Here is a 23775-nt window from a genome sequence, read left to right as displayed (position 1 = left end):
AAACACACACACACCAAACGTTCCATTTAATTTTGATCAAGACATGAGTAGACGTTTGGATTTGGGCTTTATAAAGTGACATATAGATCTGGATTTTCAATATCACTAATTCCAGGATTTCTGGTCTGTGCCCAGGCTCATCTGTAATTGGATTAAACCAGCTGACTCATGCTCTCTAGTTCTTGTATAATGGACTATTCTTTAACTCAGTTGCAATGACAGTGGACTAGGGTCGAGTGGCCTGATCTTGCATGTCAATACATGTGTAAGTAATTTCATTTAAATCAATCGATAACGATTTACGGAATTGGGACCATGAGAGCAAAAGGAACAGCCTATTTAATATACTCTGGTCTAGTCTTGCAATTTTTATGTGACTAAAGGTTGTGGAGTCAGGCTTGTGGCTTATTGTTTGAAATATGGAATAGGGAATCGTTAGGTCCAGTATTCCACTATTTTTACTTTAAATATCATGGGCTATATTGTACCCTCACATTGTAATGAAATCATTGGGGAGTTCTGCTTAAAAATTCATAGCCTAAGATGGCCCCAACATTTTTACTATTAAGAAAATAGTGTTTATATTACTATAATTCCACATTAGAGAGACAAGGTGGGTGAGGTAGTATCTTTTATTGGACCAATTTCTGTTGGTGAGAAAGACAATGTTTCGAGGTTACACAGAACTGAAAATTAGGACTCAAACTTGTCTCTCTCACCAACAGAAGTTGAGCCAATAAAAGATATTACCTCATCCAACTTGTTCCTCTAATATCCTGGAACCAACACAGCTACAATGCTGCATACTAGAATTCCACATAACTCATTGCTTATTTTTAGACCCAGTTCCCCTCCAGTACACCCCAAGGACAAACTGTTTGTGATATTTGTGACTAACTCATCTCCTTAGGAATAAGAAGGAGAAAAAAATGGCAGGAGTAAAAAGTATTTATCAAAAAGAGAAGAGGGAGTTGCACATCCCATTAGAAATGCTAATACACATTAAAAACTTCCCTAATACTAACTCACCATGTAAGGAATCACTTTAGTTGTATACATCTTATTGGGAAAAATCTAGGCTGTTTTCTTGGGGGGAAGTTTTATGAAAAAATTCAAAATGTGGAAGTTGTTTACATTTTGCAGAATTCAAAATAGAGCAATTTTTTTCCATTTTTGCAAAATTGTTAATTGATGTTTTTATTGATACCATTATCAACACATGTAGCTTTCTGAAAATAAGGTTTTCAGACAGCTTAAATATTTCAATCAATATTTTGATAGCAGTTTCGCAGTTTCGCGGTTTCTGATACAAATCTTTGACAAAAATTTGTAATTAAAAACAGTCAGCAAGAGTTTTGCAAACAAATAAAAGGGATGGGCGGATTTTTTGCATAATTTTCATTTTGAATAAAAGGCTATTTTTTTTTTTAATTTAGCTATTTTTCTTTTGAAAAATTTCAACCAGCTTTAGAAAAATCCTCACTGGACATCGCACCCTCTGAAGTCCCCAAACACAGTGAAAATGCCAACTTCCTGCTGTGTAGCAGGCTAAGTTCCCTGTAAGCTGCGCGGACGCAGGCTATCAAGAGCCGCACAGGCAGGGAGAGGAGCCCCTCCCCCTGGCCCAGCCCAGCCCCACCGGGACTGCCACAGCCCAGGAGAGGCGCCTCTTCACCGAAACTGTCGCAGCCCAGCCCTGCCCAGCCCCACCCCATCGGAGCTGCTGTGTTTGGGGAGAGGCGCCTCTCACCTTGCCCTGAGCTGCTGCAGCGAGAGAAGGCTGGAAGGAGTCCTCTCTCCCTGCCGCAGCCCTGGAGCAGCCTGCATCCCAAACCCCTCATCCCCACCCCACCCCAAAGCCCGTACCCCCTCCCGCACCCCAACCCGTGACCCAGCCCTGAGCACCCTCCTGCACCCCGAACCCTTCATCCCTGACCCCACCCCAGAGCCTTCACCCCTAGCTGGAGCCCTCATCCCGCCACATCCCAATCCACTGCCCCAGCCCTGAGCCCCCTCCCACACTCCGAACCCCTCGGCCCCATCCATACCACACATCACCTCCATGTCGGTGCACGTAACAAAATTCTTTCTGCAGATGGATGTAAGAAATTAGAGGGAGCACTGGTAGCAGGGCTAGAGGGCAGGCTTAGCACCTCCTAGTATACAGCCTGGTAAAGGACAGAATGTGGATGAGCTACAGTCATGATCACTGGGTCTCCATATGATCTACTGTCTCAAAACACCGTGTCGTGGGGAAGCCACAGGTTACATGTGCCGCTACCCACATACATTTGCAGCCTCAGCTGGCCACAATGCATGGTGTGTATAGGCCTTTTGATCTGGCTCTCCGCACAAGGGTGACTTTTACCCATTATGGACACTTTTCTGGGATTAGATGCAAAAGGCAAGTCCCACCTAAGGGAATATATTCCAGCTTGGATTCATGCTAGCCTCTGTTAAAGGATAATAAAATCTACTGACATATGAAAGAGCCCCAACGCTGGCAAATAATTTATTGAATATTCTCTCCTGTGTCTGAGTGACATTAGGGGGTGGGATTTTCAAAAACACCCAAGTGAGCTAGGCCCTAACTCCCATAGATATTCGATAAGAGTTGGGCATGTAGCATCCGTGACCAGGATGTGGGCAGTCATGCCTAGTGGTCAGAGCAGAGAGGTGCCCAAGCCAAGGATCACGGACAGAGGCAAAGCCCAAACTGAATTTAGCAGCCAGATGCCAGAGCCAAGGGTTAGACCCAAAGTTAGAGGTCAGAAATCAGAGCCAAGCGTTAGACCAGGTAACTTGGAGTGAGTTAAGGTAAGAGCAGGGCTGGACCAAGCAGGCACAGGACCTATCATAACTGTGGGCAAATGCTTTGAGCAGCCAGTGAACTGCTGCTGCAGCTGGTCTGAAGAGTCAGTCTGCTGCTCCGTCCAACCAGTCCGGTGATGGAGCGAATCAGGCAGCCTGCTAAAGGCTAACTGCACTTCTTAGATTGCCTGGAGAGTGGGTCTGCTGCAGGCCCTGCTTCCTGACACATAGTTCCCTTGTGCTTGTTTGAAATTCTCACCCAATGGGCATTCAGTGTCTTTTAAGCAAGCAGATTTCAGCCAGCAGGCAACTGGCTTTCTGCCAATAAATAAAAATCCACAATCTTCCAAGTTAAGATGTAAAACAAATTTGGTGCAACTTTCATACGGTTAGCAGACTTCTGTTTGAAGACCATAATAAATATGTTTCAACCTCATTCAGATAGCGTTAATAATGTCTAATCTAGAGCAGGGGAACTGAACTTTCCATTCAGTTACTTTGTACAATTCTTTTTGACCATCCTACCCTATTGGATACTACTGGTTGATTGAGCTTTAACCAAAGATGGGTCCCTTTCACAAGATGGCCTATATAAAGTGACGATAACGCCAGCTGGATTCATTTGAAAGAAAGACATCTTGGGAAGAGCAGATACACAGCTAACAGAATAAAACAGGGAGAATGAACACCTGAATCCTTTGCCTGTTCTTGTCTTGTAGGTATTATATTCCTTAAACTTCTTATAGGTGCATGTGATTTTGTTAAAGGAATTGTCACTTGGATATCCAGTATAAACATTTTATATATTATTAGAAAAACAGGCTGATTGATTGAAAATGTTTTTGTGTTGAAAATACTAATTCCAAGGAAAAAATCGGTTCTCTATCTGGACACATTATTGGCTAAATGCTACTTGTTATTTCTGTGTGCTGAGTGATCTATAAGCTACAGGAATTACCTAAAAAGTGTCTAGTATGGAAAAATACAAGTATTTGATCCTGCAAGCTGTTCTGTGCTGGGGCATGCCTGCATTGGTGCAGAGTAGCTTGCAGGTTTGAGGTCTGTGACTGAACTCTTAATACTATTAATTCATATTGCTATTTTGCAAACCCAGAGGCTAACATTAAAGGAGAAATCACATCATTCACTCAACAGCTTTGCATGAGAGAGGGAGATATATATTGCAGGATAACAACCAGCCGAACTGAATATGGGAATAGTTTCTCTGGTTGGCTAATAAGTAAAGTATGTATTTTTACTCACCTCTACACTTCTTCCTCTTTCCAATGAGCTCTTCTCTCTTTTCTTATTTTCTTGCTTGATTTTGTTTTTCCTGCTTGTCTTTTTTCCTTCATATTCATGGTCTAATTTCGATTCATTCATGTTTGTAGCTCTTTTGTTCTGTGACTTTTATAGGAACAAAAAAACCCACAACAAAACCCTAGCAGTGGTACAGATCCATTACTAGACTCAGATGCTAAAATTCTCAATAATGACGCCAAAGAGGCAGAAGTGCTCAGTAAATATTTCTGAGCGGCAATTGCAATCAAGCTAGATGATGTATCAATATCAAAATGATTTTTCCAGCAGTGACTAGGGAGTATGTTCAACCACATCTACAATTCTATGATTGCAATTAATGGAAAATTTCAGACATTTTCTCTTTTTTAAAAAAATCAACATTTTAAAAAAATGTGTTAAGACCCAACAGCATTCTAAAAGGCAAACTCTGCTTTTGTTACCAGTGTATTCTCGGCCCCTTGGAAGAAATGGTGATTGTTGCTCTTTATCTGCTGAACATCTTGGTTCAAGCCTTCGCAGCCCCTTGCAATCCAAATAAAGCAGGTAAAATAACTTCAATTTATTTTTCTAAATAAGATCTTCTCTCACAGGTAAAAGAAGCCAAAGGATTTCTGGTTAGGTAGCAATGAAATATCTGTCTTGCGGGATTTAAATTATAGGCTCTAAAGTTTTTAATTCTGGCACCGTTTTTATTGTTCTGACTTTAGTCTCAGCTAGCACAGAAAACAAACTAAGACCAAACTAAGGAGCAGTCACAGTGTATAAAGTTAAGCATGTGTGCATCTCTGCAGGATCAGGGCCTAAAACAGCCCGGAAAATAGAAATGAACATAAAGCATTCTAACATATCAAGGGCTACATCCTGCAGCTTGCCACATAAACAGGCGTTACTCATGTGAGTAGTTCCATTGACTCCAGTTGGACTACTGGTGTGCCTAAGGGTTTGTAGGGCTGGAAACCTAACATATATAACCAGGGGACTGTACTGAGGGGGAAGTAACTTTCTGATCCTCCACTGAATTCTGCCTGGGAGCCCAATTGATTAAGTGCAGGACTGGGACCTTGGCTTGCAACTTTCAAAAATTAGAGAACATGTATTAGAAATTTATCCAGGAGTCCTTAGAATATGAAGTATCACTTTATCTGCATGTCCACTGCGTGTATGTCAACAAAATGGATCAGCAGGAATCATTTCCATGAGCTATGGATGAATTTTAACAGATGCGCATGAGTAAGGAGCTTTACTCATGTGAGTAGCCTGACTGAATTCAGTAGGCCTACTAATGTGTGCAAGGTTACTTGTGTGGGTGGGTGCAGGATCAGAGCGCAGTTACAGGGAGGATGAGGCTGGGAGTTTTGAAAGTTCATTGATTTAAAAAAAAGTGGAAATTATTAATGTCTCCACAACTACATTCTCAATCCTGTCTTCCTTGAGCACCCACAACTCAAAGCAAAGCCTGTGGATATGCAGTGAATTCAGGATCAAGCCCTATGTATCCCATAAGCAGCTGTGTTCTTTGGTTTCAATTTTCAGCCCACTAGTGTTTAGGCTGCTTTTACTTTTTATATATTCAAATTCATGCAACCTGATTCCAAGTAAATAAGACACACTATCCCCGCAAGACCAAGTAAGCAACCCTATAGCTGTGATGTGTAATATCTGTACTTCATCTTCATGTTCAAGTTCATGTTCATGTCTCTGTACTCATCATTATTAAAAAGGTTGGTCTGTTTCATCTTTTGCACACTGCATTTTGGCTTGAAAATTGTGACAATTATGTTTACATTGGCGCTGTATCTACAGCGATGGGTATTAATATATGAACTTTTAGTAATAGTATGGCCTGGATCTAAAGCTGCTATGGATAGGTGTAGGTCTACTGAAGACAACAAACACACTTGCCCAGGTTATTTTCAGTGACGTCAATGGTGATATGCTAATTGACACCAGCTAAGGATCTGGGCCCATAACATTAATGTACTCTAATCTGACAAATTTCATTGTAGTACAATTTCACTTCATTTTTCTTTGTTCTTTGATTAGCTGTTCTAATTTCAATAAAATTGACACAAAGGGTGAAATTCTGGCCCCTCTGAAGTCAAAGGCAAAACTCCCCCAGACTCCAATGGGACAGAATTTCACCCAAAGAATTTAGATTATTATGGTTTGCTCTATAGCGGGGTCAGCAACCTTTCAGAAGTGGTGTGCCGAGTCTTCATTTATTCACTCTAATTTAAGGTTTCACGTGCCAGTCATACATTTTAATGTTTTTAGAAGGTCTCTTTCTATAAGTCTATAACATATAACTAAACTATTGTTGTATGTAAAGTAAATAAGGGTTTTAAAATGTTTAAGAAGCTTCATTTAAAATTAAATTAAAATGCAGAGCCCCCTGGACCGGTGGCCAGGACCCGGGCGGTGTGAGTGCCACTGAAAATCAGCTCACGTGCCGCCTTTGGCACCCGTGCCATAGGTTGCCTACTCCTGCTCTATAGATTTAGGCTAATGGATTGGATTTTCAAAGAGACCTAAAGGGGTTTAGCCAGGCAAATCCCAATTGATATAAATCCAATGGGATTCAAATGCCAAACTCCCATGGGCCTCAAACAGGCTTCCTTTAAAGTTAGTAGATAAACTTCCATTGACATTAGTGGTCCTGGATCAGATCCTTAATCCAGTTTGAGGTAAAGGCAGGTCCAAATGTAAACTCCAGATGTAAACACTACCCACAAAGTTCAGATCTAGATCAGTCTCAGCAGGAAAATGCAACTTAGAATACCTGTATTTTTTCCTTTTAGACATCATTTTGGTGTATTGCTATCCTAAAACCATCATTACAAAAATTCCCGAATGTCCCTATGGATGGGAGGTTAATCAATTGGCTCTTGGAGGCATTTGCTACAATGGAGTTCATGATTCGGGATACTACCAATTCACGATTCCAGATTTATCACCCAAAAACAAGTCCTACTGTGGAACTCAATCAGAGGTAAGTACATCATGGGCAAAAATTCACTTCCCAAGAGTTGGCAGATACTTTGTACAGCATGGGCCCATTCCAAAGCCCACTGAAGTCAGTGGAAAGATTCCCATGACCATTAATGTTCTTTGGGTCAGGCTATATGTGCTGTAACTGAGGCAGAAAGGATGTAATCTCTGATGATTTGTCAAAGGCTCTAGTGCTTTTCAATATCATGGATCACTGACACTTATGTGAGAAGTCAGATGGTCCTGCATTCCTGGCGCAGCCAAAATGCATATGGGGTTAGGTCCACGTGCAATTCATCTGTGTGCATGTACTAACATTACAGTTTTCATTACTTGTGTGCCCAGCTCTCGGCATATGGGGCCTCAAGGCTCTACTGTAACACAAATGCATAAAGAACCAGAATAGACTGTTTGCTGATCATTTATGACACGAGAACTGCCTTTTCCTGTTTCAAACGTCAGGCAGAGGTCCCTGTCTGCATCCAATTTTCACTGCCGGCATTTCTCTCTTTGTCCCCCCGACTACAGTTTAAAAACCCTATCTATCACTTCTACAACTCCATCATCTCCAATGACAGCTCGGTCATTGTGAAGAGCCAGCCTGTGAATTACTCATTCACCTGCACGTACCATGCAAACTACTTGGTCAACCAGGCTGCCTTCGACCAAAGGTAACTCCACCAGGAGGAACGGACTCCCCCGTTTTCAGCACGGGGCTGGCTCCATTATCAATAGCATATGTTTCAGTCATACGGCATTTTCTCAATTTTCTAGAGTGGCGACAGTCCATGTGAAGAATGGGAGCTCCGGTTCATTTGAAAGTGAATTATCCCTCAACTTCTACTCTGTAAGTGCTCCTTGTCATCCGGTAGTTATTCTGTCAGAGCCTGCTCACTGGGTTGAGTCCACTCACTTCATGGGCGCCGTTCCATATTTCCACCAGCGTCCGTGAGAAGGGAATCCAGCCATAAGAGGGGGAAAGCCCTGGGAAAAGGAGCACATATCCTCTGTTTTGTACGGTACTGAGCACACGGTCACTATGTAGCAGATAATTAACATGGGAATTATAGGGAGTCCTTATTTCTAATACATTAAGAAGGATCAATCTAGATGGTGGCTCCTATAACATTTTTAAAACACATAATGTCCCTTTGTGGCCCAGATTTCGCTGACTAGAGGCGTGTTTCTCTCTTGCATGGTTACAGATTGGATTGGTGTCAGAAGAAACAGCCAGACTTTGCTTCTAGCCTAAACAAAGAACAGTGTGAATCCACAGACACGGCTGCGATCCTCCAGTCTCACTAAATATAGAAGCCCCTTTCATTCCTCCTGAAATTTGCTTAGCTGTTCTCTGATGAGCTGGCTGTTTAGTGTTCCCCGGAGATCTTTAGTTCACACTGGATTTGATTTCCAATGTTTGCCCCACGCCAGCAAGATTTTCTTTTAAAGTTCTACCACCTTTTCAGGGGTCCGGGGCGGGGGAGGGGAGGCTGTCTATATTGGCAGAGCAGCAACCAATCCCTGAATCTATTTCCATCAAATCACAGGGTAAGTGGAGGGTAGCCCAGGAGCCTAGATTTTACATGAATAAATCACAACACTAATGACTAGTAATGATATGGAGCCAGCTCCTGAAGCCAGGCTATGGGGAGGCTTTGCATATGGATCATCTGCAGGGCTTGGATAGATGAAATCTTCCCCTATACGTACTGGAGTTAGGGTACCAGTGGAATCTTCCCCATCCCCTCTGGTTTTAGGGAACCAACAACCAAAAGCATTGGTCCCTGCTTATGTTTGTTATTTGTGGTGTGTGACTGATCTGTTAAGTACCACAGTACCACAGTGTTGCTAGTTCCTTGCTGAATGATGGGAGAATAACAAATGATGGAGAATGAACGAGATATTTCCAGTCTGTTCTTTAGCCAAGTTAATTATTTGAACTAAAATTCTTGAGGCTCCAAGGAGGAGTCACAAACAGCCAATCGTCCTCCTTGAGTACTCACCGACCACAAATAATGACCACTATGAATAAGGGTGGAGCTAACTCATGACATGTATTGGCAAAATATAAGTGAATCACTACTTTGTTTGGGCTGCTCAAAATATTCTGAACAAAACATTGTCTCTTTAGAAAATGGGAAAAAGCTCAGTTTTGGTGGAATTTTCCATCAGCCCCAAAATAGCTGCCCTGTTGCCTCATGGGAGTTGTAGTTACGAGTCACTCATGTCCCCATTTGCCCAAGGGGGCCGGCTTCCAAGCCAGACTCACTCTCTCATGAGACAGTGCAGTTTCTTTTCTCCTCATTGCTGAGCTACTGTCACAACCAGAGTGGTCAGACTTAGTGGTCAGAGCGGGAGTCAGGCCCGGTCGGGTCCCAGAAAGCCAGAGTCCAAGACAGGCCAGAAGGCAAAACAAGAGACAGGTGTCAGGAGACAGGCAGAGTCAGAAGCCGGAGTCTCAGGTCTCTTACACACAGGGTCTGAAGCAGAGGCAGGCAGGCAGTCTATGTTGTTTCTTAGACAGCTCCCTGTAATGGCTTCCTGGCTTAAGTACTGGTGCCAGTCCAGATAGTCAGTGGGCTGCGAGGAGCTGCCACTCAAGTCCTGCTGGGCGTTACCTCCTACTGAGTCCAGCATCTAGGGTGACCAGACAGCAAATGTGAAAAATTGGGACAGGGGGTGAGGGGTAATAGGAGCCTATATAAGAAAAAGACCCAAAAATCGGGACTGTCCCTATAAAATCGGGACATCTGGTCACTCTACCAGCATCACAGGGTCCCCCTAAGCTTCCTGTGGTGATGCGATAGCATCAGTGACTCAGAACCCCCAGGTTCTAGCATGGCAGGTTCTTACAGCTATTAGAGTCATCATAGAGCAGGGTTAGACCAGATTGTCATTTGGGGGGACATACTCTGTATGGTGCATGAGGGCCTATAGGGAAGAATAATGGAATGAGGGACCCAGAGCTACAATCCCCGGGGGGCACTGCAGCAGTTCATAGATTAACATTGAGCAGAAAGGAAATGAAACATTATGTTTGGATTGAAACAGAATATTCCCCCCCCCCCACCAAAAAAAAATTTTTTTTGGAACTTTTCATTCAGTGAAAAGTTTTGATACTTCATTCTCATCCCAATTCAAGATGAAAAGAAAAGGTCAAAATATCAAAATGTCCTGCAGGATGGAAATTGTTTTGCAATCAGCTCCATTCTTTGTACTATTCAAACAGCTCCAGTTTGGGGCAGAATATTGCTTTAGCACTAAATGGATCCTCCCACCTCTGCTAATCGCTCTCATGGTGACGCCAAATGGCTCAGAATGAAACTAAAAAGCATAAGGGGCTTGAGTTTCAGAACCATTTGCATGCAACTACTTTGATGGCCCTTTGTGCACACAGACTCAGTAACAACATGCCCACACAAGCATTTGCACCTGCACAATTTGGTATGGGCACCTATGAAAGTCATAGTGAAATAAACAAACTGGGGGAAGAAACTAATAGAAAAATCAATGTCAGGTGGTACAGGTCAGGAAAACCAGCTTCACGAGTGCAGCTCATTGCAGGGTTAGGATTAATGATGCTCAAACCCATTTGTAGCTTCAGCATTACTTGGAGGTTCCTTCTGTTTCTTGGCAGAGCATGTCATAGTATCTATGCTGGCATCTTAAAACAACATGTTGAGTTAGGCTTGTGGCTGTCTCGGGCCTTCAAATATGTTAATCACCTCAGGCCAAAGATAACAAATACCTTCCCCAGTGTCTTCAGGATGGTTAACATTACCTTGTGTTGTAAAAAAGGCTGTAGAAAATTCTGCTTTCTCCCAGCAGAGGGCAGCATGGAGCCCTATATTTCCCTTCCAAGTCTTAAACCCTGAGGAATGTGCCAGGGCCCTCCAAATAGAAAGCACCTGCTGTTTTTACAAAAAACAACATGTCAATAAGTTGCTACTGGGACGAGGCCAATGCAGCAGATGTGATGGAGCGAGTGTACTTGACATGAGGGGCAGGGGTGCGCACTTCAGCGGTTCACTGCAGGAGGGATTTTGCCTGACTCAGAATTCTTCCGGCCGCTCCTGGGCAGCTCACACTGGAGTAGGAGTTCCCCCGTCCTTTAAACAGATACTTGTGCCTCCACCTCCTACCAGCACTTTCAAGGGACTAGGTGGCAGCAGGAACTTTGTACCATGATGCGTTTCCTCAGCCACCGAGTCAGGCAGGCAGGATTAATTCCATCCTAGCCATAAGTACGGTGTTCTTATCCCTCGTCCCTCACCACCTTCTCTTGGCCATCTTTGTGGGTAGTGAGTGTCGTAGAGCCTGTGAGGATTGACACATCCAGTTTCTGCATTCCCCATCATCCATTCTTCCTTCTGCAACAAGGCTAAGCAATTATAAACCAGTGTAGAGTTCTTAATGTCACGGAGCATCCCATGGTTGTTAGCCTAGGTACAGTCTTTAGGGTTAAGTTCAATACAGGCAGCGTATTGGATATTTCAAAGCTATAGCTACAAGAGACAGCTGTAATGTCTCTAGGCTTTTTTTGTCCAGAGGAATGTGAGAAAAAAGTGCTAGAGAATGAGAAAGTTAGGAAACAAAGCGAGGGAAGAAACAGATGAAAGATGGCTCTGTGGAGCTTTGGGGCTGTGTATCTATCTATCTAACCAGACAGATGGCGCTTTGAACTGGACACCACACTTTTGTTTACACAGTTTCAGTCTCTTACTAGCTTTGTTTTGCTACAGTGCAAGGAGAAGCTGTTAGGCTCAGGGTCCCAAGGACGCCAGCATGCAAACCTTGTCAGTTCAGTGAAACACACTCAGACCGTCTTTTGCAGAAGCCTCTTCTTTCTTGCTTGACATAAAAATAAGGTAGCCGGCTAGCCCCTTTCCTGACAAAAGGAAGATGGTTTCCTGAGCCCCCCCTGCAACTCGACTTGGTAATTTAAGCCTTAATCATGTTAGTGACTGTTGTGATCTGACATTATGAGGGAAATGCTGTTAGCAAAGATGGAGAGATATAGTGATATGTAAAGCTAATCGTGTCTGATCCCATATCAGAGCACCCCCGAGCAGGGGTGAAAGTCCAGTGACTTACTGCTACGCTGGGGCCAGCTCTGGCCCCGGGAAGGGGCAGGGCTTAGGGCAGAAGGGGCGTGGCTGAGGGAGTCAGAGCCAGCCCCAGCCTAGCCTGTAAGGTAAGTGCCGCCCCCTGGGTAGCAGCAGCAGCCCAGGGCTCTGGGGGCTATTTAAAGGGCCCGCAGCTCCCCTGCTTCTACTGCCCCGGCCCTTTAAATAGCTGTGGGAGCCCTGGAGAAGTAGCAGGGCTCCCGCAGCTATTTAAAGGACCGGGGCAGTAGAAGCAGCGGGAGCCCCGGATTTTTTAAATAGCCCCCAGGGCTCCAGCAGCAGGGCTCTGGTGGCAATTTAAAGGGCCTGGGACTCCAGCCCTTGCTGGGAGCCCCAGGCCCTTTAAATTGCCCCCTGGGGAAGCCAGGCTGCCCCGGTACGGCAAACCGGTTCTTGCCGGTACACCGTTCCGGGGCGTACTGGCTTGTTTTCACCTCTGCCCCCGAGCAAGGGAATCCAGAGCTCTGAACTCTATTTTCCTGTGCTTGGCTTTATTACATAATCACATCTTTGCTTTGGAGGTGTTATTAATGCACGCTGCCTCTTTCTCTCAAAGAATGCCAAGTTTTCAAGTAAAAAAGAAGCTCCCTTTGTCGTTGAAACCTCAGAAATTGGTTCAGATGTATTTGCTGGAGTGGAAGCCAAGGGGTTAAGTAACAGGTATGAAACATATTGATTTACAACCGGGAACTGTCACTGACAGTTAGTTGCTGATGTCGGTGTATTGGTTGGTTTCCTCTCAGGTTTAAAGTAGTTCTGAACAACTGCTGGGCAACACCTTCATCCGAGTATTTCTACCAAATCCAGTGGCCACTGATCACAAAAGGGTAGGTAGTTGTATGAGTGAGGCCAAACGATGTGTTACTTGGATGGGTTATGTGAATATTAAGTTGGGTGTTTTAAGGTCATGTTTGTTCTGGTTGGCAAAGCGTGATATTGGGAACTACAGTCATACAAAGTGTGCACAAGAGGGACTGGCCTTGCGGTTTGAGTAGCAGCCTATGAGTTATGGTACTGAGGCACATAGTCCAGGACAGATTAGGTAACAAGCTATTACCTATTAGAGGACTGTGTTGTCCCTCCAATGTTTGTAAAATCATCCAAGGATGCCAAAAGTAAGAAGGTTGCATGAAGAAGCTGTATCACATTCTGCTTTCACTGACACCCAAGCAACCCATGTATTCCCCTGCATGTCAGAATGGTGCAGCTAAGAGCAGAATGGCTATCAAGATGGGTTCAAGCAGAGCATTATGAATGCCTGTCTCACTCCGGTCTCAGTCAAAGGGAGTACCCTGATACTGCTATTCGGAGAAGGCTAAAGAAAGCAGCGCATCAGAAATCTAGGGCCGATAGGCCTTGCAGCTGTTTCTGTTCTCATGATGCTTTTCAACGTGCAATCTAGGTGCGCGACGGACAACTCTATCTTAGTGCATGAAAATGGGAAAAACAGCCGGGCCACCTTCCAGTTCAATGCTTTCCGGTTCCAAAACATCCCCAAACTGTCCAAAGTCTGGCTGCACTGTGAGACACACGTATGTGACAGTGAAAAGTTTTCCTGCCCTGTGGTAAGTCCTTCTGCTAAGAATTAGAGATGGGCCCAAGCAACAAAATTCAGATCCAGGGTCGTCAGCCCCCAGTCAAGTGTTTGGAATCTGGGGGTCTGGTCTGTTTCTTTGCTCTCAAGAGAAGTTTCTTCATGGTTATGTTCTGTCCACTAGAGGGAGCCAAAGCAATGCACTTGTAAGAGTAGCGGCTGGAGTCAGCACATAACTGTCCCTATATTGAGTAGGCTGATGTCTGCATTTCAAGTTTGATTAAAGGATTTGGTGCAAATTCAGTTGGGGGGTTTTTTATGGAAAAAGTTCAGTGAAAGATTTTATAGAATTTTTTTCAGGATTTTCCACCATCAATAGAGATGAGTGAAAAAAAAACTATCACAATTTTGAAAGAAACAGTAAAAGAAAACAAAAATCACACGTCTTTTTCAAAAAATGTTCACTGTTTTTTCCAACCAGCTCTATGAAACTTTTGTAGCCCTGACCCATGACATGTAACTAAGGCCAGGAAACAGTCTCCTACCAGTCCTGCTGGATGTCCCACTTATCACATGGAGCCAGAAGTGAACAAAATCATTTATGAAAATAAAGCAAACAAACCTGAATGGATTCACCAAGGGAAAGTCATGCCTGACTAGCTTAATTGCCTTCTATGATGAGATAACTGGCTCTGTGGATGAGGGGAAAGCAGTGGACGTGTTATTCCTTGATTTTAGCAAAGCTTTTGATATGGTCTCCCACAGTATTCTTGCCGGCAAGTTAAAGAAGTATGGGCTGGATGAATGGACAATAAGGTGGATAGAAAGCTGTCTAGATCATCAGGCTCAACGGGTAGTGATCAATGGCTCCATGTCTAGTTGGCAGCCGGTATCAAGCGGAGTGCACCAAGGGTCAGTCCTGGGGCTTATTTTGTTCAATATCTTCATTAATGATCTGGAGGATGGTGTGGATTGCACCCTCAGCAAGTTTGCTGATGACACTAAACTGGGAGGAGTGGTAGATACGCTGGAGGGTAGGGGTAGGATACAGAGGGACCTAGACAAATTAGAGGATTGGGCCAAAAGAAATCTGATGAGGTTCAAGTGCAGAGTCCTGCACTTAGGATGGAAGAATCCCATGCACTGCTACAGACTAGGGACAGAGTGGCTAGGTAGTTCTGCAGAAAAGGACCTAGTTACAGTGGACAATAAGCTGGATATGAGTCAACAGTGTACCCTTGTTGCCAAGAAGGCTAACGGCATTTTGGGCTGTATAAGTAAGAGCATTGCCAGCAGATCAAGGGACACGATCATTCCCCTCTATTCGGCATTGGTCAGGCCTCATCTGGAGTACTGTGTCCAGTTTTGGGCCCCACACTACAAGAAGGATGTGGAAAAAATTGGAAAGAGTCCAGCAGAGGGCAACAAAAATAATTAGGGGACTGGAGCACATGAGTTATGAGGAGAGGCTGAGGGAACTGGGATTGTTTAGTCTGCAGAAGAGAAGAATGAGGGGGGATTTGATAGCTGATTTCAACTACCTGAAAGGGGGTTCCAAAGAGGATGGATCTAGACTGTTCTCAGTGGTACCAGATGACAGAACAAGGAGTAATGGTCTCAAGTTGCAGTGGGGGAGTTTAGGTTGGCTATTAGGAAAAACTTTTTCACTAGGAGGGTGGTAAAACACTGGAATGGGTTACCTAGGGAGATGGTGGAATCTCCTTCCTTAGAGGTTTTTAAGGTCAGGCTTGACAAAGCCCTGGCTGGGATGATTTAGTTGAGGATTGGTCCTGCTTTGAGCAGGGGGTTGGACTAGATGACCTCCTGAGGTCCCTTCCAACCCAGATATTCTATGATTCTATGAATCCCTGAGCCTGGAATGGAACCTGACAGAGAGCCAAGCTGGTGGTTTCAGTACTTCCAAGTATTCCCATTATCAAGGTTCAGCTGCCACAAATCTTCTGCAGCTGGCCTGAGGGTGTAGGATGGGGATTGTTTCATTGGCAGACACAAAGAGCTCCAGGAGTCTAACAGCTGGTGAAGCCCATTCTGACCAGGAATCCCAGCAGCGTGTCTGCTGCAGATAAGCTTGAACCAAGGTGGTGACTCTGGGGTTACAAGCAATGTATTTTTCTGGAAATCAAAGTTACCATGTGCAGCTTGTGTAAAAATAAACAAGTTATGAGATCTGGAAGGGGCAGGGCACAGGCAAGATGACTCAGGCTGTAGTGCACTGATTCCAAGACCAATAGTGACAGAAGGCATTATGCTACATATCTGACAGTCTATGAGGAATGAATTTGGCGGTCTCAGGCCACTCCCCAGTGGACAGGAATCTCAGCTGGCAATAACCATAGCGGTATCCTCAATGATCACCTTATAGAGCAGCCAAGGATTGAACACATTGGGATCAATCCTGCATTCCCCCTCTAGAGGGGGTTTCTCTAAGCTATTGTGGAGAGGGCAGGTTGGCCAAGTCTGTGGTTAGATACAAGACATGGGTCTTGATGGCAGCTGTCATTTCAGCACCTTAAAGTATTTGAAGGTCATTTTTTTAAGGACTGCTGCCTATGGCCCATTTGAATCCACTCCAGGATTCTCAAAAAATATGGAACAGGGATTTTCTTTGAAAAGTGAGTGTTGGTCCTGCTCTGCCCCTCTCAGGAGTGATGCAAGGAGCTAGTAATTGGAGTCCAGGGCAATCCCTACCCATACGCAAACTATGCAGCTGCATAGGGCACCAGGAAATTTGGGCATAGGGCACCTCTTCCCCAAAGCCCTTGCTCCGCCCCAGCCCCACCCTGCCCCCATTCCACCTCTTCCCCAAAGTCCCAGCCCCTGCTCCGCCCCGCCTCTTCCCACCCCTGCTCCGCCCCAGCCTGCCCCCATTCCACCCCTTCCTCTGAGCTACATCCCGGGGGACTGCAGCAGGGGTCAGGGGGACCGCATGGGGGGGCTGCATAGGGGGGCACCAAAATGTCTAGGGATGGCCCTGTTGGAGTCTGTCAGGTTTCCTTTTAAAATGCAAAATACAGGGACTGGCCAAGATTTCATTTTCTAACAAGGAAAACTGCAGGGTTTCTTTTTTAAAATAAATGACTGTCTGTTCTTTTGAGCCGTGTGAAAAACGAAAACGACGCACCGAACAAACCGGAGGCGTTCTAGCGGCGGAATTTGCAGTGCACAGTAAGTGTGGATGTTTTCTATTTGGAAAAGAGTTTCTCTTTCTTACAAAGTGTCACATATGGGACCAGTGAGTCATTCTCCAGGCAGGGATGACAGTAGGAGGGAGAGGTACTGCTCCCATATAAATTTGTCCCTAGACAGAGAATGGAGAAGATTAGCAGCAGTTAAATAACAATCTTTAGACTTTGGTGGTTACTTGGAAGGGTTGAATTTTGCTACAGTTGCTGTAGAAGGACCAATTCCGAAGTCCTTCCATAGATAAAGCAACCATGGAGTTCAGCGACTATAATCCTGAAATACACGTGCACCCTGGGTTAAGGGGCTGCATACAGAGATGGTCCACTGTGGTGGTGGTGGGGAAGGGGGAATTCTCCCCTAAGTCTGCTGTGGGCCAGGGAAGCTGTGCTGCAAATGTTTCTATGGATAAGCCGCTTTGGCTGGTGGATCTGCACAACTGTGGATCCCAGGAATATCCCCCCACCCCAACACACACACACAAATGTAGCTCAAACCCATCACGTCTGTCCACCTGTTCCTACTTCTCCTTAGAGGAGGGCCCAGAAGTTAGCACTCTTAGGACTGTAGGATAAATAGTTGGCTAAGGGAGTGGTGCTATAAGGAGGGCTTTGGGATGTATGGCCACTGGGAGGCTTTCGGGGACAGACACCTGTTCTCGCGGGATGGGCTTCACCTGAGTAGGGAAGGAAATAGACTTCTGGGAGGGAGGCTGGCTCATCTAATCAAAAGAGCTTTAAACTAGGAAGTTTGGGGAGACGGTTGGGAGATGCACAGTTAATCTCCACGCCAGATTCCAGTATGGAAAAGATGAGTAAAAGGAGAGGAGACATAGCCGGGGAGATGAGATTGGACATAGGAAGGACAGGGGGGACGGACACAAGGAGGCCCGCAACATATAGTGCTGCTAATGGGAGACGGGCTAAACGACATACATTAGGGTGTTTATACACCAATGCCAGAAGCCTAGGTAACAAAATGGAGGAATTGGAGCTCTTGGTCCAGGAACTGAAACCGGATATCGTAGGAATAACGGAAACGTGGTGGAATGGCAGTCACGACTGGAACACAGGTATGGAGGGGTATGCGCTGTTTAGGAAAGACCGGAACAAGGGTAAAGGTGGGGGGGTGGCCTTGTATGTCAGTAGTGAAATAAACTGTAAAGAAATAATAGTGGATGGATTAGATAACACAGAGTCTGTCTGGGCAATACTCACACTGGGTAATAGGACTACTAGAGCCTCTCCGGGGATAGTGCTTGGAGTGTGCTATAGACCGCCGGGATCGACCCAGGATATGGATAAGGAACTATTTAATGTGTTTAGAGAAGTAATTACTAACAGAAACTGTGTAATTATGGGGGACTTTAACTTCCCGGATATAGATTGGGGAACAAACGCTAGTAGCAATAACAGGGCTCAGATGTTCCTAGAAGTGCTTGCTGATCAATTCCTCCATCAAGTGGTAACTGAACCGACGAGGGGGGAGGCCATTTTAGATTTGATTCTAGCAAGTAGTGAGGACCTTGTTGAGGAAGTGGTAGTAGGGGACAATTTGGGCTCCAGTGATCATGAGCTAATTCGGTTTAAAATACATGGAAGGAGTAACAGAATTAAATCAAAGACTAGGGTTTATAATTTTAAAAAGGCCAATTTTAACAAACTAAGGGGACTGGTAAGGGAAGTGGATTGGGCAAACGTATTAATGGATTTAAAAGCAGAAGAAGCCTGGGATTACTTTAAGTTAAAGATGCATGAGCTGTCGGAGGCCTGTATTCCAAAAAAGGGGAAAAGATTACTAAGCAAGAGATTTAGACCGAGCTGGATGAGCGACCGACTCAAAGGGGCGATTAGGGAAAAACAGAAAGCGTTTAAAGAGTGGAAGAGGGGAGGGATCAGTAAGGAAATGTACCTAAGTGAAGTCAGAGAATGTAGAGATAGAGTGAGAAAGGCCAAAGGCCATGTAGAGTTGGACCTAGCGAGGGGAATTAAAAGCAATAGTAAGAGGTTTTACAGCCACATAAATAGGAAGAAAGCAAAGAAAGAAGAAGTGGGACCGCTGAAGTCTATTGCCAGAGAGGAGATTAAAGACAATCTAGGCATGGCGCAATATCTTAATGAATATTTTGCATCGGTGTTTAATGAGGCCAATGAAGGTATTAGGGATACTAGCACCACTATAGAGGGGCACTCGGGATGGGGGATTACCGTATCCGAGGTAGAAACAAAACTTGAACGCCTTAATGGGGCTAAGTCGGGAGGACCGGACGATCTACATCCGAGAATATTGAAGGAATTGGCGCGGGAAATAGCAGGCCCGTTAGCGATAATATTTAATGAATCTGTAAACTCGGGGGTGGTCCCGTTAGACTGGAGAATAGCTAATGTGGTTCCTATTTTCAAGAAAGGGGAAAAAAGTGATCCGGGTAACTACAGGCCTGTTAGTCTAACATCTGTAGTGTGCAAGGTGTTAGAGAAAATTCTGAAAGAGAAACTAGTGGAGGACCTGGAGGGTAGTGGCAATTGCGATAAATTACAACATGGTTTTACGAAGGGCAGATCGTGCCAAACGAATCTGATCTCCTTCTTTGAGAAAGTAACGGATTTATTAGATAAGGGAAATGCGGTGGACCTAATATACCTGGATTTCAGTAAAGCGTTTGATACTGTACCCCATGAGGAATTATTGGTTAAACTGAAAAACATGGGGATCGATATGAAAATCTAGAAGTGGATAAGGAATTGGTTACTGGGGAGAATGCAGCGGGTTGTATTAAAGGGTGAACTGTCAGGTTGGAGGGAGGTTACTAGTGGAGTGCCTCAAGGTTCGGTTTTGGGACCCATTTTATTTAATCTATTTATAACTGACCTCGGAACCGATTGCAGGAGTGGGCTGATAAAATTTGCGGATGATACGAAGGTGGGAGGCGTTGTAAATTCGGAGGAGGACAGGGATATCCTGCAGGGAGACTTGAATGAGCTTGTGAATTGGAGTATCAGAAATAAGATGAAATTTAATAGTGAAAAGTGTAAGGTGATGCATTTGGGGATGACTAATAACAATTTTAGTTACAAGATGGGGACGCATTGGTTAGAAGTTACGGAAGAGGAGAAGGACCTAGGGGTTCTTGTAGACCGCAGGATGACTATGAGTCGACAATGTGACGTGGTGGTGAAAAAAGCCAATGCTGTCTTGGGATGCATTAGGCGAGGTATATCTAGTAGGGATAAAGAGGTCCTGCTTCCGTTGTACAAGGCGCTGGTGAGACCTCATTTGGAGTACTGTGTGCAGTTCTGGTCTCCCATGTTTAAAAAAGATGAACTCAAACTGGAACGGGTGCAGAGAAGGGCCACTAGGATGATCAGAGGAATGGAAAAGCTGTCGTACGAAAGGAGACTAGAGGAGCTTGGGTTGTTTAGTCTGACAAAGCGAAGGCTGAGAGGGGATATGATTGCTATCTTTAAATATATTAGAGGGATTAATACAAGGGAGGGAGAAGAATTATTCCAGCTTAGTACTAACGTGGATACCAGAACGAATGGATATAAACTGGCTGTGGGGAAGTTCAGACTTGAAATTAGACGAAGGTTTCTGACCGTCAGAGGGGTGAAATATTGGAACGGCCTACCGAGGGAAACGGTGGGGGCGACGGACCTGTCTGGTTTTAAGATAAAGTTAGATAAGTTTATGGAGGGAATGGTTTAATGGTAAACCATAGTAGTCAAGGAAAGCCAAGCAATGGTGGGTAAATAGTATAATGGCTAACGGGGTCGGGCTGGAGACTCTTGCCTATATGCTCGGGGTCTTACTGATCGCCACATTTGGGGTCGGGAAGGAATTTTCCTCCAGGGCAGATTGGCTGAGCCTCTGGAGGTTTTTCGCCTTCCTCCGCAGCATGGGGCAGGGATCTCTAGCAGGAGGGTCTCTGCCGATTGAAGTCACTAAAAACAGGATTGGGGACTTCAACAGCAGAGTCCAGGGAAGGGGTAGGGACGGTTTTATGGCCTGCAGCATGCAGGGGGTCAGACCAGATGATCATAATGGTCCCTTCTGACCTTAAAGTCTATGAGTCTATGAGTCTATGAGGATCCAGCCCTCACATGCAAGTCTTTTGGTGCGGATGCTTTGGCCTAATTCTCATTTAGGGTACGTCTATACTTACCTCCGGGTCCGGCGGTAAGCAATCGATCTTCTGGGATCGATTTATCGCGTCTTGTCTAGACGCGATAAATCGATCCCGGAAGTGCTCGCCGTCAACGCTGGTACTCCTACTCCGCGAGAGGAGTACACAGAGTCGACGTGGGAGCCTACCTGCCGCGTGTGGACCCGCAGTAAGTTCAAACTAAGATACTTCGACTTCAGCTACGTTATTCACGTAGCTGAAGTTGCGTATCTTAATTCGAAGTGTGGGGTTAGTGTGGACCAGCCCTTACACTAGTGGCCCTTTGCACTTGGCAATTAAATCAACACCGACTTTACAGCCCCTTTATGCTACCTGAGTGGTATAAAGAAGCCTTTAGTGTAAATGAAAATCCTCCTCTCACTTACCCTGGTGTAACTTCACCGACTTCCGTGCTCTTGTTCCTGTATGCACACTTGCATCAATATAAGCAAGAGGAGAATTAGCCCTGGAGACGGGAGGAGGATTAGTCCTGTTCAGCATGAAGCTCACAGCAGAGATGTTAAAGCCATGAGAGAAAATACTTAGCAACATGTGACATACTTACTGCATGTTATCTGTTCTGTTCCCCCTCATCACACTGCTGGACTTTGCCTTCCTTTCAACAATGCCATCCAATTGTTCTCTTTTCTAATATTATACAGGCGGAGGTTTATCCAGTCACTACAACTTCTCAGGTAAAGAGCAAAATAAGACACCAAAAATGCCCAGCCCAGAAAGCAACCGTCCATATCGATCCCGTATGCTTTTTTAAAAACTTGTAAATCTACTCAGAGCAAACAGAGTTCCTACAGAAGAAAAAGAGTTTTCAACATCAATTTTTATTTTGCAACATTTATGTGGTTTGTTTCCTTTTTTGGCACTTGAGGTACCTTGGACAGTGAAACTAGACCTGTCAGTTGCCCTTTCTGTCTAGTGTCAGTTTCATTCTTCTTTTCATGCACTAGCCCAGTGGTCTCCAAACTTTTTTGATCGCGCACCCCTATCAGTAACAAATTTTTGAGCACACACCCCCTGCCGTGCCGCAGGGCCAGCTCTACCATTTTTGCCACCCCAAGCAAAAAAAAAAGACGCCCGAACTGCAACGCTCCTCCTGCTGTGCACCCCAAAGGATCCTCTTGCGCACCCCCTGGGGTGCGCACACCCCGCTTTGGAGACCACTGCACTAGCCCTATGCTGCTGCGTTTGGGGATTTCCATCACCGCAGAAGAACGTTCAGATGCAGAAACAAATCCACGTTTCCACTAACTTACAAAAAATGCCACGAAAACATTTCTGTTCCTGGTTGGATTTGTAACACACATTTCAAAATCTAAATATTAAGCCTAACACACAGACTGCGTCACTTTAGGGAGCTCAGATGTCAAGGTGATGGGCACAGGATAAGAACCTAAACAGAATTTAATGTAAGACATCTGAAGGTTTCAGCTGAGAACTTACCTTACTCTTTGTGATTTCCTTGCAGCTATTCTCAGTCATCTAATCTTCATGCTTGGAATCTCTGCTGTTTTACTGTGAGACACAGCCCAGCTGCAGTTCTTAACATATTCCTCCTCCCCCCCAGCCCAAACACACTTTGTAACTGTACTTTACTACTTAAAACAATGTTTATTTTACTCACGGGGGGGCAGGGAAACTGTATTGTTTTACAGGAGAAATAAATAAAACATGGCTTGATTTTTTGTTTCTATAATAATGGGAAATAATGACGCTGATCTTTCTTTCCCCAGTCTCTGCAGTTATGTTAGAAAAGTGAACGGCAAGGGCTTACACATGCTGTTCACATCTCCCCTTTGAACTGGTGTGGTGTGAAACGGTGCTTGTTTCTATTATGCAAGAAACACAGGGGCATGGCTAACTCAGCACTTCCCAAAGCGGAGCCCCCTTCAGAAACAAACGAACAAACAAAAAGCCCGCCAGTTGTAGCCCCCTTCCACTGGGTTTTGTTAAAGATTTCCCCAGCTCAGTTTAGGACTCCATCCTGCAAGGGGCTGAGCACTCAGCCATGATCCAGTGGAGCACATGAGCTGTCCCACTGAAGTCAATAGGATTATTCATGGGTATTATAGGGAGGAGGAATAGCTCAGTGGTTTGAACATTGGCCTGCTAAACCCAGGGTTGTGAGTTCAATCCTTGAAGGGGCCACTTAGGGATCTGGGACAAAATCAGTACTTGGTCCTGCTAGTGAAGGCAGGGGGCTGGACTCAATGACCTTTCAGGGTCCCTTCCAGTTCTAGGAGATAGGTATATCTCCATATATTATTATTATTATCAGGATCAGGCCCAAATGCTCAGCACCATACAAAACTGAGCCCTCACACATCTCCTGCACCTCCCCTCCTCTACCTACCCTTTGTGTCCACCAGGGGTCCGAGCACCACACAATGGGAAATGTTGCATTCACTTGCACCTAGAACCATGTTAGCCGTAAAAACTGACTCTGTGGAGAAGCAGAACTACATAATCTAGCATGGCTCCATATGTACAGACACCACTGTTGTTGGCAAGGGTCACGTGCATGACCAGCAGCACAAAAGGCACAAATCCTCACCCCTTGAACTAGAGAAGTATTTAAAGTGCAAGCTCCTTGGGGCGGGGACTCTCTCTCACTATGGATAGCCAATCAGAAGGTG

The 23775-nt window shown here is 44.9% G+C and overlaps 1 protein-coding gene across 2 annotated transcripts; it reads left to right on the top strand.

Annotated features, from left to right (window-relative positions):
• Positions 1-3455: 3455 nt before the first annotated feature.
• On the top strand, positions 3456-22819 carry TECTB (tectorin beta). 2 transcript variants are annotated; one of them, XM_054035304.1, is made up of 11 exons: positions 3456-3526; positions 4557-4656; positions 6912-7102; positions 7630-7772; positions 7876-7948; positions 12784-12887; positions 12971-13054; positions 13630-13792; positions 16878-16947; positions 21787-21819; positions 22608-22819. In XM_054035304.1, the coding sequence occupies exons 2-11, from the start codon at positions 4581-4583 to the stop codon at positions 22658-22660; spliced, it is 990 nt and encodes a 329-aa protein (XP_053891279.1). In that variant the 5' UTR covers positions 3456-3526; positions 4557-4580; the 3' UTR covers positions 22661-22819. The 2 variants fall into 2 exon arrangements, with proteins under 2 accessions (XP_053891279.1, XP_053891278.1); XM_054035303.1 differs by having other exon boundaries at positions 7849-7948.
• The last annotated feature ends 956 nt before the right edge of the window (positions 22820-23775 follow it).

This window comes from Malaclemys terrapin, chromosome 7 (assembly GCF_027887155.1).
Source record: "Malaclemys terrapin pileata isolate rMalTer1 chromosome 7, rMalTer1.hap1, whole genome shotgun sequence".
NCBI lineage: Eukaryota > Metazoa > Chordata > Testudines > Emydidae > Malaclemys > Malaclemys terrapin.
Note: the sequence above shows the minus strand (reverse complement) of the source record. Positions and strands in the feature narration are given on the sequence as shown.

What these genes read in the sequence shown, in the direction of transcription:
- TECTB (XM_054035303.1), top strand. Translation starts at nt 4,581, where the DNA reads ATGGTGATTGTTGCTCTTTATCTGCTGAACATCTTGGTTCAAGCCTTC. An exon ending in TTGCAATCCAAATAAAGCAG is followed by an intron (nt 4,657 to 6,911) that starts GTAAAATAACTT and finishes TTTTCCTTTTAG; the next exon opens with ACATCATTTTGGTGTATTGC. An exon ending in TGGCCACTGATCACAAAAGG is followed by an intron (nt 13,055 to 13,629) that starts GTAGGTAGTTGT and finishes CGTGCAATCTAG; the next exon opens with GTGCGCGACGGACAACTCTA.